General features: G+C 37.2%; 1 protein-coding gene across 1 annotated transcript in view; it reads right to left on the bottom strand.

The window, feature by feature from the left end:
• Positions 1-16,396, bottom strand: part of LOC124721496 (guanine nucleotide-binding protein G(i) subunit alpha) — a 37,887-nt gene extending 21,491 nt beyond the window's left edge. Inside the window, exons 1-5 of the mRNA XM_047246507.1 lie at positions 15,788-16,396; positions 13,562-13,746; positions 12,616-12,902; positions 4,347-4,441; positions 4,054-4,242 (exon numbers count right to left, since the gene is read on the bottom strand). Coding sequence (XP_047102463.1) covers positions 4,054-4,242; positions 4,347-4,441; positions 12,616-12,902; positions 13,562-13,746; positions 15,788-15,911 — 880 coding nt within the window. The 5' untranslated portion in view covers positions 15,912-16,396. The remainder of the gene's footprint in view (positions 1-4,053; positions 4,243-4,346; positions 4,442-12,615; positions 12,903-13,561; positions 13,747-15,787) is intronic.
• Between the last annotated feature and the right edge of the window lie 1,037 nt (positions 16,397-17,433).

Consider the following 17,433-nt stretch of genomic DNA (forward strand, 5'->3'; position numbering starts at 1 on the left):
GGGGCTGAACCACACTAATTACTATTCAAGGGGGAGGACAATGGATGCTGTGAAATTATGTGAGCTGTGGGAAATAACCACTGACAAAATTGTAAAAGCCAAATTCCATAGTGCTTCAAATTAGAAAATATGATCACACATAATCATTGACAAAATTAATAGTATATCAACTTTTCTAAACAAAAAATGCGAAACTTATTTATGAAGATGAAAAATGTAAAAATTATGTAATTATTTATGAAGATGAAAAACAGGGACATCTATACATTTCAAACTGCACTTTTGAACAATTTTATGAGACTGTCTAATTCAAATTTTCATCTACCAGTAACCAAAGTATTTCATGTTACCTTAAATATGTCCGCCTGATGTCTGAAATTAATGAACTGCTACTTTTGAAAATAATTAACATGTGATTTTGTATGGAAAATCACATCTTATATGAGCAAGTGTTTCTATGATGTATAGTTAATAATGCCTACGATAAACCAAAAACTCACTTCATTCATTTTTACACATCAAACTAAAAATGTGCAACATGTTTGTCACTGATTCTAAAGCAAGGTGTGAAAAAGGTAGTGGGCCTGAATGTAAGAACTCTTATCATTTAACAAAAATATGCCATGATTCTAATATTTTTATCATAAGTGAATAAAAGAAAGAATGGCACCATTTAACATTACTTAAGAAGCTTTATTGTGAACTCACAAAAATCCCAAAAACTGAGAACTAGAAGAAACAAACACTCTTAGCATGTTACAAGCAAAATTATATATATATATATATATATATATATAAAGTTGAAAGAAAGCAGAAATATCAGGTTGGCTGCATTTAGGAAATAATAATGATCAAGGACACTCAACAGAAATACAGGTGTGTGGTTAGAAAAATTAAAATTTTGCACAAAATACATTGCTTGCAGGTATGTGCGCGCGAAGCTAGCCACCCTGCAACACACTAGAATCTCCAACCTAGAATCTGGCAATCAGACGATACCTACAATTGTAAAATATGTGTCATACTCTTTTCATTGTGAGCTAAAATGTTTGGATGATCCCCTCTTACTACTGTCCTCTTGCCATAAAAGAGTACACTCCATTAAAATGTGGTTTACTCAAACACATACAACATAGGCATCACAGGAAATTGGGTCCTCTCACCACAGTTTATTTCTGAAGGTGTCACTTCACCACATTTCTGACTGCAGCATTTATGAAACTGATGAATTTTTAAGGGAGGCAAAGAATATGGCATGACTACACTTTGTGATCAGTTTTTATATGCTTCTATATATGAGTAAGTCTGTAATTGGCTAAATTTACTATGCAATATCAATTTGTACCAGAAGTTTCTCTGTTTTGTATTTGTGTGAAGGTACCATAATTATTTGTGTAATATTTATATTGTGTAATTTTTTCTTGTTTTTGTAATTATTTGTGTAACATTTATATTGTGTAATATTGACTTTTGTAATGCCTCAAATGATCTCTGAGGTCTCTACAACAATAAAAGTCAATCAATCAATCAATCAATCAATCAATCAATAATCACCACTTCCACCCATACTCTTATCTCCATGTGACATTCTCATGCAACACCGAAGCACTGTGACAATACTTTTCCACAGTGGGCCCCTAAAGGCTCCCTCAGCAGCTACATCAGCTTCCTTATTTCCCAGACTCTAATGTGCCCTGCACAGCAGCAGACTGTTGCTTGTTTCCCTTGCTTTTGTAGCACAAGTAATTTTGACATCTTCAAGATCATTTCTTCTCTATTGGGTTCATCAGTGTAACTCCTGAACAGGTGCAGCACATTCATGATTACAAACAGTTATGTCCTGTACCTTGTGAATTTGTGTGACAAATCATTAATGCATGCTGAGAAATGAGTAGCTAAGAGTGATCTCCTGATCTGAACAATTAGTGTATGTTTGCAATGACATTGCAGTTCTTGCGTAAAATATTGTAGAAGTAAAATTTAACAACTAGACACTTACTTCTTTTTCCAAATTTTCATATGCCAGATAACCTGGTGCTCTTAATATGGAAAAGCGTTAATTTGCTACAAATTATGCATAACATTTTAATACTTGAAAAATCACTTTTTGAATGTTAGCTGTTTGCATGACCAATGAAAGGCCTCACTGCTTGCAGATAGCTACTAACATGGTGTTTCATTAGGTCTTGAACAAATAGTATAGTGTGAAGGTGATGGCATAGAGAATAAATTCAGTATGCTTGCCATACCATGAAGAGTTGCTACCTGAAGAAATGTGGCAGCTCCCAATCCTCAGAACAGAGGAAAGAGATGGGGCTGGTCCTAAATGCTCTTGTGTCCAGCCCAAATCTCTCACACTGAACTGCAAACACATACACTGTGTAACCATAAAGGAGGCCAGATTCTGCAAAAGCCCTATACAATTAGCACTAACGAGTGACCTGTCTCCTACACTGGGTGACGTTAACTTACCACTACACCCTTTAAATACCAATTTCACCTTTAACATTATGTGAGGGATTTACAATGACTGAAAAAAAAGCCTTACAAGTACACAAATGTTATCTGAATCATAAAATCCAAAAGGTCACAAACATATTCGAACCTCAGCTGGCTTCCAAAACATTTTATAAACTCTATATGGTAGATATCCAATGCCATTTGATTAGCATAGATTTAATAATATCAGGTGAGTGGCAACCAAGTACTTTACAATGTTCATAATTTTCAACTATATTTTCTTTATTCCAGGGATACTTTATAAGCTATCACCCCTTAATACACAGAGCATTTTTAGAACTATGACGCCATCTTTATTTGCACTGAGCTAATTTCTGTTCTATGTAAACAATTAAAATGTATGTAAACACTGTTTGAGCCATACTATCCTGGTTTTATTGCTGTTGTGACTTAGGAAAACTATGAAAAATCCAAATCACAACAGAACCAAGCCTTTCATAAAGATCCTTGCAAGATAGTTTTCACAGCCTAGTCAGTAATTATAGTCCTTCCTTTCCAGTCGCAGTACACATGACTAAATTATCTTTCTTGGGTTGTCACAGAAACTAACAAACAACATGAGATACACATATTTCACCAGGTTCTTTAACCTCTCAAAAGAGATAAACTCTGTCTGGTATATTATGATACAAAATGTGCCACAAAGTACAAAACAAGTCCCTTTGTTTTGTCAGGTTGTACAGAATCTGCCTATCATCTTCAGTGTCACAAACAACAACAAAGCTTATTCTTCATGTCACAGACTCAGAATATATGGGCCCACAAAACACTTTTACCAATAAGGAAATGGTGAGTATATCTATGACAAAAATGATCAATTTACTATAGCTTATTAAGACGTGGAACAGAATTCATAAAATACTCTAACTTCGGCATTTTTCTGTTTTATGAAAAAACTGTTCCTTTCATTTTCCAAACACTGTAATAAACATCACTAATTTAACACACACAAAAAGGAAGAATATTCATAATAAACACTCCCTCCAAAACTTTTTTTCAATATTTTGTTAAATTTGAGGTGTTTAGTGAGAAGCAAGTTTCTCATGTGTAGCAAGTGTTAAACACTGCAAACAAACATTAAAATGCAGTTTCATCACAGTAAGGGTTAATACTGGCCCGATTAAACATAGAAACTGCTTTATCTACTTAAAAGTGTACAACTCTGTACTTAAATGCTTACCAATGTATATAAATATGGTCAGACAGAAAAATAGAAACTCAGTTACTCATATTTTTACATCAGTACCCTTCAGATGATTATCTTATTTATTCTGATTACACAAGTAACACGGACAAAATAGTTAAAAAATATCTAACAGTATACCAACCTACCTACCTACCCACCCATCATTGAAATTTCTCTGTTCTATACCAAAGCCGTGGTCAACCACAGAACAATTAATCACCTTTGTATGTCTGTCCCCACACATCCAAATCCACCCCTACAAAAACAAGTCCCTACCCCTTTCTGGTTCCTGAAACTACACACAGAACAGTATGTATCAAAAGTAGATTAAATGTTTAAATTATTACCTGTGTACTCTGGGAAACATATGGTTAGTGGACTTTTGACAATCTTTTCTTCAAACAAATCCTTTTTATTAAGAAAAAGAATTATCGAAGTTTCGACGAACCATTTGCTATTACAGATTGAGTCAAATAACTTCATTGATTCTATCATTCTATTCATTTCTTCATCTTCGGCTAGCACAAGATCGTAACCTAGGAACACGAAAACTCAAGTCACTTTAAAATGCACTGTAACTACTACATAGAATACACAAAACAATCTCAATAAGCACTTGAATAAGAAAAAAGATTCTTACCTGACAATGCAACACAAAATATTATGGCTGTGACACCCTCAAAGCAATGAATCCATTTTTTCCTTTCAGATCTCTGACCACCAACATCAAACATCCTTGGTACATAGAAAAGAAGCAAATATTTAAGCATGTACTAACATTATTTCTTAATATCCATAAATAGAATTCAATACAAGAGGTTACAAAGTACATTCAGCTGTGCAGAAAGCATCTACTTACTACCTGCTAAAACTGAAGCCTACAACACACAACCAACAATATGAACAACCATTTAAAGCTGAAATTCTCTGTAATAGTACAGGGTGTATACGCAGAAAAAAATCCTGGATTTACCGCTTAAACAAAAACATTTTCTCCCGGGTCAAAATACACTTTTTCCGTGTTAAGTGACAGTATACTCTTCTTCGGATCAGTAAAACTTATCGAAAAACACATTTTGGAAAGATCTTTGATGTGCAGCAACATGTACGCTGCATATTTTTGTATTACTTGAATTCCACCAAACACCACATGTTACTTTTCAAAGCATTGAAATCAAGATTGCGATACACTTTTGTAAGTCAGTCATAGCTCATGTCACGTGATCTCACCAGCTGATGACAGCGGATACTCAAGAGCATAGGACACAATAGCAATATCACTGTTAAGTAGCATGTATACACACATTGGAAAAGTTAATGGTTTAAATTAACTTACATGGTGTTGCTAAAAGAAAAGCTTTCACATATAATATTGGTCTCCATGATTAATAAGCTGCAAGAGAAGCTAAGCTTTCGCATATAATATTGATCTTTTTTGTGCATGTTACACTTTAAGATACATCACACAAATGTGACAGTAAAATTTTTAACAATAACATAAATGTCTGATCTTCTGGGCTGAAAATTTTTCTAAATTGTCATCCTCAAAGAGTTGCTTTTTAAATGAGAGGTAAATGCTCTGTGATTTAAGAAATTCATTGTACATTCTCACACATAGTTCAGCTTGCATAAAACGAAATTTACTTTGAAAGTAACACTTTTCAAACAAACATTTGCAGTATTATCCTGTGACTTGTTAGAAATAGGTTCGTTTCAGCAGTTGCCATAGAGCGCCAGGTAACAGGCGTCACTGCGCTTACGCAGCTACGAAGGCGCAGGAAGCCTGTATGCTTGTATGTCTAAAACATTAAAAGATTTTACATTATGTCATAAAAGAAACAAGACATCAGAGGATACCCCAAGAGCATCAGAATTTCGTGAACCATACTAAAATGCATAATTCGACTTACAGTGCACATTTGCATGTCCAGATTTGGATGTAAATTTTCTTGGAGAACCAGTACTGTATTCTCATGTTTGGTTCTTTATTATGGCATAATGCCATGTGTGCTAGAAGATGAAAAGATGCAATTTTGAAATGCAGCAAACAGCTGAAACTAGCCAACAGTGTGGAATTAAACACTTTGTTTCAAATAAATTGAGTAACTCAGCGGAAAAGATTAATAAAAGCCAAATTTCTTTAGCAAACCAACAAAAATAACTTCATTGTTCTGCAAGGCACTTAATGCTTGACTGTCAGAAAGGTGAAAATAAAATCTGAAACTAATAACATATTTTAGCCTTCCGTAATTACGTGAATGTATTTTAATTCACTTGATAGCTCCCGGCCACAGAAATCCATTTTGTTTTCATTTGACATGAGAGCAACATAAGCACGTCACATAGAGACTACCCACCTTCCCTCTCCAACGCAGACTGCTCTATGCATCAGCACTGGATCAACGTTATTTCCGAACCGTGGAAATACTAAATAGTTGTTTGCACCCCCCCCCCCCTTCCTCCCTCGAGCGTTTGTGGTAGGACGCCAAAAATTTAAAAAAATTGACTTTTCAAAAATATGTTCATTTTGTAGTGCACATCTTTCTGAAGAGTCTAATATATAAAACATGTGTTCGAGGAAATGTTAGACATGTTATTTGGTCCAGTGCACCAAAGTGCAGTGCCACACCTCTTCACACAGCATTCTTCTATTGCACATCATTGTATTTCGCTCTGTGGAATTCAGACGTGTAAGATTTTGTAATGGATGCCATCAAACTATATTCAGGACAGTGGAAATTAAAATGTCCTGTGGTCTCTCATATATATAACCCTCGCAATTAATATTGGATGGAATTATTTGTAACCCAGAGAACAAGTACTCTTCAGAAAATTTGCAGTCTTTATTGCCTATTAGCTAATAACTTGTTTTGTGTGTGTGTGTGTGTGTGTGTGTGTGTGTGTGTGTGTGTGTGTAACATACAGTACACATTTCTTCAATCTTAAAGTCCTAGCATTTTTCTTCCTCTCTAACCTTGCTACAGCTTTACATGGTGTCATTTCCTTTCTGCAAAAGGATCTATTACCTCAAAATTCATCAAACATTTTTGCCATATGAAAAAACGAAATGTCATTGTTTAATACTGAAAAAGCTGTTAATACAAACAGTACCTATAACTGGTGTGGTTTCTCGATCTGATTACATGTATTTTGTCACTGTCTGCTAGATAAAACGAAATAGGTCTGTCTAATATTGCAGCAATTGTAACACACGCCAAATAAACAGACTGTTTTAGCACAAATGGTCACTTTTTTTTTTTGTTTTTTAACACGACAGAATATAATTCAGGAAGTACCACTATCAAATGCCTATTAGGCCTACTACAAGCAAAAAGCTTTATGTTCGGAAATAGTTTCACATTTTGTTCATACGCTCCAGCTTCTCAAGCATGAGGTCAAAAAGTAGTACTATGAAATTTTTATATGAATTTAGAACCGTCATATTCTTCCATAATTTGTGTGATGTCCCCATTTCTTCTCCTTCCTCGTTCTAACAATCAATCTTTTCATCACTAATTCTGTAACTATTCCTGCCCGTGTCAAAGCTTATTCTCTGGTTAATTTCACTAACCCTGCCACAATCAACTGCTTAGGCATTTTCTGCGCTACTCCCAGAATAGAACTTAGGTGGCTGCTACCGGGGTTTGTACAACTAGCCGTTACTCGTGTAGCGGTCTGACCAAAAAATTTCTATCAAAATTTCATTTTCTTGGATACACCGAGAAGACAATATGTAATCTTTCTTACCTGTTGGTAGTTTATTTTCACTCTAATAGTCTGAATCTACGGTTTTCGCTGGTAACTACTATAACAATGCTGATCATTCAAAAACCCCGTCAATCACATAAACAAAAAGCGATTGACATTCACCAGTTCGGCTTTATTACGCTCAGCTCATACAGCCCCTTCCCCTTCTGTCTGCAGGAAAGTTTATTTCAAGATGTGACGGGGATTCTCCTCGCAGAGACATGACATAGACTACGCACGCATTCAAAAATGAACTTAGAATATGTTCACAAATGTTCAAAAACCAACAAGGATGTGTTTCAAAATCATATGATCAGTCATCGTGATTCAGTGTCTCACACCTGACCAGTAGCAGTGCACTTGTTGAAGTGTCAACATGAGCCTGGACAAAAGGAATGAGCGTTATTGGCGAAGCTCTATTACCAAAACAACAGTAATGCTGCAGCTGCACTTTGAGAATATCGCCGGCTGAATGGATTACCGAAGGGTCCTCTTTCTCCACCTTCTGTGCGGAGTATGATGAAGTTCGAATCAACTGGAGAACTGGTCGTCACTCTGGAAAGAGGCTGATGACCGGTTGCACAACAAGTGGTTGATGAAATCGCTGTTGCTATGACAGACAATGGTGCGTGCAATGCCCAATTGTCAGGCAGTGCTTGTGCTGTGTCACGAGAGTTGAACATCCAGTGGTACACTGTATGGAAGGTGCTTCAAACCATTCTCAAATGGTATCTATACAAGATACATATTGTGCAACTGCTTGCACCGTAGGATGCATAACAACGTGTTGACTTCACTCTGAATTTTCTTGCAAGGATTGAAGTTGATGAGGGCTGGCCCTGGACCATCCTATGGACAGATGAAGCTCATTTTTCTCTGATGGGTGCGGTAAACACACAGAGTTGCTGAGTGGGGAGGGGGGGGATCTTCACCGCCAGTCGCTGCGCATGAAGTTGTTCTGTATGGTGAACGTGCCACCATATGCCATATGGTGTGGCTTCATAGCTACATTCATCATTGGTCCATTCTTTTTTGAACCAGTTGGTGCTCAAGGACCAAGGGTGTGCAGCATGCCTGGCCAGCGCTACTGAGATATGCTTCGCCAGCATGTCATACCTGCCCTACAGGAGAGAAACGCATTGCACTCAGTTTTCATTCAAGATGGGGCCCCACTGCACATCGGTCGTGAATGCTTGACCGGCACAATCACCTGATCTCACTCCCCGTGATTTCTGGTTGTGGGGCTACCTGAAGGGCAGTGTTTACTAGGGAAACATTCAAACATGCTGATCTGAAGCACAGCATATCAAGATAGCTAGCCAGCACACCTACGTACATGCTTCATTCTGCTGTGCAGAATGCAATCCTGCACTTTCAGGCTCTTCTGGACTCTGATGGGTGCCATATTGAGCCCCTTTTGTAGCAGTAATCGTGCCAGTATGTAATGTACCACAGCAGCACATTGAAAGTGTTTCGATTGAATTGATTCTGCATTATTTCTCTTACCCATGTCCTTGACATTAATGCTATCAAGTGCAGTACTCTTACGATACTTAGTTTCTGTGTTACAGCATGTTAAATTGGGAAAGTTTAATTATAGCCACCTAGTAGATATCTGTACCGTATGGACAATGGGAGGACAGTTATAGGTAACAAATAAATGGCAAGAAACGAGGTGATGTATTTTTGAAAACAAACAAACCATTCAATATTCTTCACAGATTATTCAGATTTAAGGTGGGACATAAAATGCTCCCTCGTTACTATGACCACTTCCATATCTTTAACTTGCTTTCTTGAAATTAAGGGAGCAATGACACATTGACGTAGCATCGCCAAATGTCAACATCTGCCTGAAATGTAATTTTTTGGTTGTGGAACACATAAATGTGACATGAGAAAAACAACAGGAGAAAATGGAGTGAACATATTAGTAGAATGAAGAGTGGCAGACTACCTCACAAAGTCAGAAATTATATTATGGTAGGCCTAAAGCAGTTTGGGAAGGGCAAGAAAGAGATGGGCACCATAACAGGCAAAAGCCTAATAATTGAATTGAAGTGAAGTGAAGAAGAAGAAGAAGAAGAGTTTGGGTGCAGTTAATGGATAGTTCATGGGAATTTCAGCTATAGACTGTGCACCAAAAAATTATTTTTACTGCCATAGGGATATATCCTGTGAGCTTGTGTTATAAACCACAGCCAAGTTTCAAATTTGTTATAGCTATGTCTGGAAGTTATTTACTAAAGCTGATCACATTGTATACATGCAATCCTCGATCACATAACTGACAATGGCATTTGAGCGTGCAGTTGAATTATTGTGCCTCAGAACACAGAATGATCCCAGCTAATTAGTCAAGTATAGAAAGAAAAAGTGTACATATCCCATTTTCAACAGCTATCACTACCCACACCAACCAACATACACAGACATTCACTGATGCAATCTACTGTATGGTAATGTGCCAAGGTGAATCCATGGTATGATGTCATACCTGAAAACCATTTAGATGTGAAAACTTTTCACAGTAGGCATCTCCTACAGCATGAAACTTTTATGACAAGAGAAAATATTACCATCCATAACAACTGCAACTTTGGCAAATCATTAACAATGCCAATTTCCAAAATGTATGGAGCCACTCAAGAACTTACAGTGAACAGGAATAACCAGCAATGAAGCAATTTATTCATATTATGATGCACAGTTGACAAATTTTGAGAAGGATAACACCATTGCTTAACAACAGCTGCACTGCTTTAATTCATTACTCCACAATTAATTTTGGGTGTAGGTCAGACTCATGTGGTAAATATGTAAATAATACAAAAGTCACAAGAATCCTGATACCATCATTAACAAATCATGCATATGCTCATCTTCAAACAGGCTACTATAGCCAAACACCTTTGTCAAAAACCACTTACTGATATGTTCATTCACCAAGTCATCAGAGTTCTTGTGACTGATATTAGTTTATTTATAAGATTCAGTGGGACCATGAGACAAAGCAAACTGGGCATGAAATGAGTCATCAGTTTACAAAATGCAGATTAGACAATTTATAAATAATAGGACAAAAGAATTAATAAAACAAGAGGCCACCACCAACCACCCATAGTCTCCTCTTAAAGCAGGGGTGCCACACTGGAAGAAAAGTATCTCTGAGCCGCATATAACATACTGAACACTACTAACAATAACTGATAATGGAAAAGAAACAGTGGGATGGACCAATGAGAGAACAGCATCCTGTGGCACGAGTTTCAGACTGAAAATATTCAGTTTATTGTAACTTTATTTACAGTTTTTTTTTTACACCAATTCACATGATAGACGCTCACTTCTTGGGCCACATGCATGTTGGACACCACTGCCTTAAGGCATATTTACATGTTCTGGGTGCGCGCCCACACACACACACACACACACACACACACACACACACACACACGTTACAGAAAAAAATATTTCAACATCTGTGAGGAACTCTTACACAGAACAGAAAAAGGAGTCTAAGGTATGGACGAGGAGCAGCACCAGTCACAGCAGCATCCATCTACTGTTCATAACTTGGCAATGTAACGGTTGTGTGTAGCCAATGGCATGACAATTTTACCTAACCAATGAAAGGTCCGGAAACAACTGACAATGTATTCCCGAGAGAAGCAATGAAATTTATAATGGCAGTTGTCACAAATATTGGACTGTTTCTTCCAAATATGAGAGATTTCAAAGGGGTGATTGACGGGAGAACTGGGAACAGCTGTTTCTGAACACATATTGGATTCCACATCTATAATGACATAATAATGTGACCATATTCCTTCATCTCTTGCTTCTAAATGCTTCGTCTGCCTGCACAGAACCAGCAGCTTGACACACGCCCTTTTGTTCCTTGCATACTTCAATGTGAGCACTGATAACATTGCAACAAGGAACATGTAAGTATGCCACTGGCCCCAATCTAAACCTTTACTGATGAAAGGATTAGGATTTAATGTCCCATTGACATCAAGGTCAACAGTCATAGCAGCCTGGATTGTATGGAAGATGGGGAACAAAATAGACCATTCGCTTTCAAAAGGAACCATCCACGCACTTAACTGAAATGATTTAAGGTAATCACACATAAATCATGATGGCCGGGTGTAGATTTCAATCGTCATCCTCCAGAAAGTGAGTCCACTGTGCCATTTCAATCAGTACCTTTATTGAAGGAGAGTGCCACAAGGAAACCTATCAATGTATCTTTGAAAACATGGGGTTTATCACCCCAATTTCTTTCAGTTTTGCTGGAAGCCTACTGAAAATGAAATCTGAATTTTGCACAATTTTCTGTACAATGTTTAGGAAGTCTAATAGTTTTTCCATCTGGTATTCACTCAATGACCATTGCAGTTTCTTCTTAATGAGTCAATACAGTTACAAATAAACCCCACAAAGGATTAAAGTGTACAGGGAAGGTATAATTCCACATAGAATTTTAAGACACCTAAATAATGCCCTATATATAATACATTCACAAAATGTGACAACCCAGAAAAGAGTGACCAGACAGATACATTGGAAGAACAAAACAGAGTTTTACTGCAAAATACAATACCACAGGTGATAAACAGAGTGACAGTAGTCAAAAGTAAATGCACAAAGTCCACGAATCTACCATTTGCGAATGGGCAGAAGCCATGGGGTGTGTGGTGTGTGTGTGTGTGTGTGTGTGTGTGTGTGTGTGTGTGTGTGTGTGTGTGGTGTGGGGGGGGGGGGGGGGGGGGGGGGGGGGGCAGTCTAACTGTAGTGGAGATGTGTTATATTTCACACAACATATTAAACAGCCCTCCCTTTCTAAAGAGAAATTTCACAGTATTATTTCTCATGTTGTAATCCATGATGTTATTTGAAACTTGTTGAAATAATTAATTTTACAGACTCAAAAAAGTAATTTGAAGGACACTGTATTACAGATGTTCATGTCACAGAAGGTTTCTGTGAAGTAATCTTTGCTTTTTAAATATTTTTACTAACTATGTAATTACACAGTCATGGATCTGAAAAATTCCATGATCTCTCACACACTCACACACACACACACACACACACACACACACACACACACACAGATGGTCAACCACACAAAAAATCAAATAATAAAATCTTACTTGAAATGAAGTCCTTTAAAAGTGAAATGAGTCTCTACAATTCCAGTAGTTTTCACCCTTGTGCGGAGAACATCTTGCTGCGTGGGAACATAATTGGGCAGTGATATTCTATCCAAAGCATTTAGGTAATATGCAGCAGAATCATTTAGCTGATACTCTCTTGATCGAGCAAAACACTGTTGCACACCAGCATCCTGCCACAGCCTTTTCATCAATATTACCAAGTCTGGTGTCAGTTCGCCTTCCTCGGCTGCACTGGCCAAAGTAAAAAACTGACGAGCATTATCCTAAAAAGTGAAATGGAGTCTCATTAGCAGTTTACCATAAAAATCCAGGTTAATTCTAAGTCCAGTGAACATTGAAGTATCACTCAATTCATTCCTTGAAGATGTTATCAAAGAAAAACAAAAGTAACAAAGAAAACTGACACCAGCCATTGTATCTATACCAAATACATTCAAATGGCTGCTACAGCTGACAGAAACGAAGGACAAAGGGGACTTAATATCTTCAGTCAAAAATCTGACAGATTCATTAGCCATACAGTTGTGTTTAACAAAAATAAGGGTGTGAGGGGGGGGGGGGGGGGGGGGGGGGAGATATGATAAAGAAGCATTACAACACTGACAATGAAACACAAATCTTGTCTCTCCAAACAAACTATTAACTTTCTGCTAATAGTGTCTCTCTCTCTCTCTCTCTCTCTCTCTCTCTCTCTCCCCCCCCCCCCCCACCACCACAAAAGCAGCAACAAGCATAAACAACAAATTGGTAATGATTGTGGCTTGCACGATTATAACTCACATTAAGCCTAAATGTTTGATTTTAATTATATGGAAATCTAACAACAAAATGTAGGCATCACAGCCATGTTTACAAGGATAGGGCCTACAGATACCCAGCAGCAATTAACAGTGCTTACCAGAACATACAATATTCTACTTACTGCTCTTCCTGGTTCGGCAAAATCTATGCGCAACTGTCCCATTGCGCGTATAATTGCCATCAGACTCTGAATAGTGTTGCTGTACACAACTCTGCGATACTGCTCGCATTCTTCTTTAGAATACCCTGTCTCATGGATAATTTTCATCTGCTTCACGATTGTACTTTTTCCTGACTCACCAGCACCTAAATAAAAGGAATAAATTAGTTATGATTATAATATAGGGAAACAGTCCACGTAGGAAAAATATATCTAAAAACAAAGATGATGTGACTTACCAAATGAAAGTGCTGGCAGGTCGACAGACACACAAACAAACACAAACATACACACAAAATTCTAGCTTTCGCAACCAACGGTTGCTTCGTCAGGAAAGAGGGAAGGAGAGGGAAAGATGAAAGGATGTGGGTTTTAAGGGAGAGGGTAAGGAGTCATTCCAATCCCGGGAGCGGAAAGGACTTACCTTGGGGGAAAAAAGGACAGGTATACACACACACACACACACACACACACACACACACACACACACATCCATCCGCACATACACAGACACGAGCAGACACTTGACATTTTTTTTGCTTGTGTTTGTGTATGTGCGGATGGATATGTATGTGTGTGCGCGCGAGTGTATACCTGTCCTTTTTTCCCCCAAGGTAAGTCTTTCCGCTCCCGGGATTGGAATGACTCCTTACCCTCTCCCTTAAAACCCACTTCCTTTCGTCTTTCCCTCTCCTTCCCTCTTTCCTGATGAGGCAACAGTCTGTTGCGAAAGCTTGAATTTTGTGTGTATGTATGTGTCTGTCTGTGTTTCTATCGATCTGCCAGCGCTTTCGTATGGTAAGTCACATCATCTTTGTTTTATGAATAAATTAGTTAGTAGTATAAATATAATGTATGCCATCAGTTTCCACAAACTGAAAATAAAATGAATCTTGTTACATTAGCAAACACACAAGCATCCTAATCTCAATTACTGTGGCAACTTGTTTATTGTATATCACTCATGCACTTTCAACATTACTATGCTACCCTAACTGCTCTCTTGCAACTCTTAGACTCAACACCTGCAAACTACCCATAATTGCATTCTCACAAAAATGTTCCCCAATTCATAATAATTGTAAGACACAAAAGAGCTCACTGCAGCAGTATCAATTAACAAGAACTATATACATCTGGATGGAAATACATTTTAATTAAGCACCAACATCTTTCGTTAGATGTGCTGTTGAACTCCGTGTTACGCTGACAAGTGAATATACAGAGGTGTGAAGTCTAGATTTATTTTAAGCACACACAAGTATTTCCACAAACACTTACAATCTGCAATGGGTACAAGCTAAGTAGAGGGCACCACCCCCTTTCGAAGTTTTCATACTTTATGTACAATTTATATGCATAATATGCATGAAAATACTTGTTGGAACTTTGCACACTACCTAATATATGTGTTTTAAATTTAGCTTGCAGTTTTCGCCAATAGGGTATGAACGAAAACAATACATTATGTTACAGGTCAATCTGTTGCCGCAACCTTTATTGGGCATTCACAACCAAATTATCACCTTTCTACTACCATGCACCTAAACCCACTCCCTGTTCCCCTTCTGTTTACAAATGCCAGTGTTGTTTACAAACTTGCCTACTGAGAACAACTGAAGCAAACACTCTATGGGGCTGCAGTTAATATAACTAGAAATTTCGACGGTTGCCTACAAATAGTGTGACCATGTACACATCATATTAACCTTATAGGGTGCCACAATAACAAAGATGACGACGACGACAGTCAAACGTTATTTAAATAAAAAACACAAGAGCCGAAATCTAATTTTCATTTTACATTCTTGTCAATATACAGGTTGTAAAGTATTTTCCATTGTGATGTTACTTAAATTGTTTCTTGCTTGGCACAAAATAGTATTTGCCACACTCTTAATGAATATTACACTACTCGCTATCACTCAGTAAATCATATGTCATCCACCGAAAGTCGAAAAACTTGCGTACTTAACAATTCTATCACATTAATAACGCCTACACTTAACAACAAATTGACTGCTTAAGTCTCCTACACAAAGCTAGTAAAATCGATAAACACGTTACAGAGCAGCTTATGACACTGTCCACCATTACTAAGTCATTTATTAACAAAATATTAAGTAAAAAATATATCAAAAAGTACACTGTGAAAATATGAATAAAATTCCAGTGTTAACAAGTTACCCAGCAACAATAATTTAACTTCCTTCGCCGCTCGCTCTCCATCTGCGCGTAAATCTTTGTCAATTTTCTTCGATCTTTCGGCAGCTTCCTTGTCTCCTGCAGGACTGCTTATATTACAGCCCATCGTTTCAAACTTTTTGGCACTTGTTGCTTTAAGACTCCGCCCGGTTTCCGACACTCGGAGACAAATGACCACCAAAACAACAACTATGTTCTTTGGAAATTGTAAATGCAAAGGGATTATCTTGCCATCACGAACAGTGGAAAACTAATTGTCCCAAAAAGTATTTTATAGTCTGATCAATTTTCCACTCACAATCAACGGTTCGTATTGCACACCCACTTGACAAACAAACCACAGCACTCACTTGAATAATTCAACCATTCTGAGTCACTCCGTCAACATACAAATTCAAATAGCTCTATGCTTCGACAGGAATGGAATTCGAAACTCCTCAAAACACAATCACAAAATGCACATAAGCCACGAAACCTACACTGTCGAGAAAAATGTTACAACTTTACTGAAAGGAAAAAATTTATTTGTACGACTACGTTAAAAAAACACACACGTAAATTTATTCAAACAATCGCTCCTAAGTTGCCTTCCTGCAAATCAAACTATTTGCATTTGTAAGATATGACGATCAGGACTCACATTATATGATTGACTGAAAGATGTTCCTACATGTTTGTCAATGTGACTTTCTTAAAATATTGGTTATTAAAACTGACTTGAATGTTGTAATGTTGTCAATACGATTTTCGCTTTGTGTCCTTAGATACCGCAACTCAGTATATATATAAAAATCATAACACGTAAATGAAATTAATACGAAGATGATTTTAAACTCAAACACTGTTTGATGTACTTTATTTATTGTTTTCTTCCACCTTTTTTATACATAGCTGGAACGTAGAGATCACAGACAGAATGACATACATGACAGAGCAATTTCTGATGAGAACGCTAAAAAAAAATGTTTTGTTTTCTATGATTAAGATATATTATGGACCCATAGACAAAGTAAGCAATTTCTTCTAACGTGTAACGAGGTATTTTTAACCAACATAAAATGCTAGTGTTTACATACAGGATACAACAAAGAAATAGTAACTGCTAATCAAATAAGATTAAAACTTATAGTGCACTTACAAGAACAGTATAATATCTAAACAACCATATTCGATTCTATTTTCAATAACAAACTTACCTACTAATCTTAAAGAGTTTCATCTTGTAGTGTACACGGAGAAACGTTTGTACTTTTACATACCGGCAGATTAAAGCTAAGTTTCACAAGTTGGCTATATGTAGGTGATATTAGTAAATACGCGATTTGCTAAAAACAATTTCCAGATGCTTCATTGACTATTTCAACAGTAACGCGTATTAGCTTCCAGAGCCTACATATTCTGTAGTACTTATTATAGTTTTTACGGTATAAAACAGAGTCCACTGAGAGTCTCGTTCCTCCACAAACCAAGACATTTCTCAATGGTGATTCCATCTACGTTCTGTAAGTTGGCTTATTAACTGCTGTGTACCGCTGTATATGTGGAAAAGATTTTAGCAGAAATCTGTATGAATATGGTGGGAAAACAGTTCCTATCTATAACCAAGCTCCAGGAGGAAGCCTAAACAT

Source organism: Schistocerca piceifrons, chromosome X, assembly GCF_021461385.2.
Source record: "Schistocerca piceifrons isolate TAMUIC-IGC-003096 chromosome X, iqSchPice1.1, whole genome shotgun sequence".
NCBI lineage: Eukaryota > Metazoa > Arthropoda > Insecta > Orthoptera > Acrididae > Schistocerca > Schistocerca piceifrons.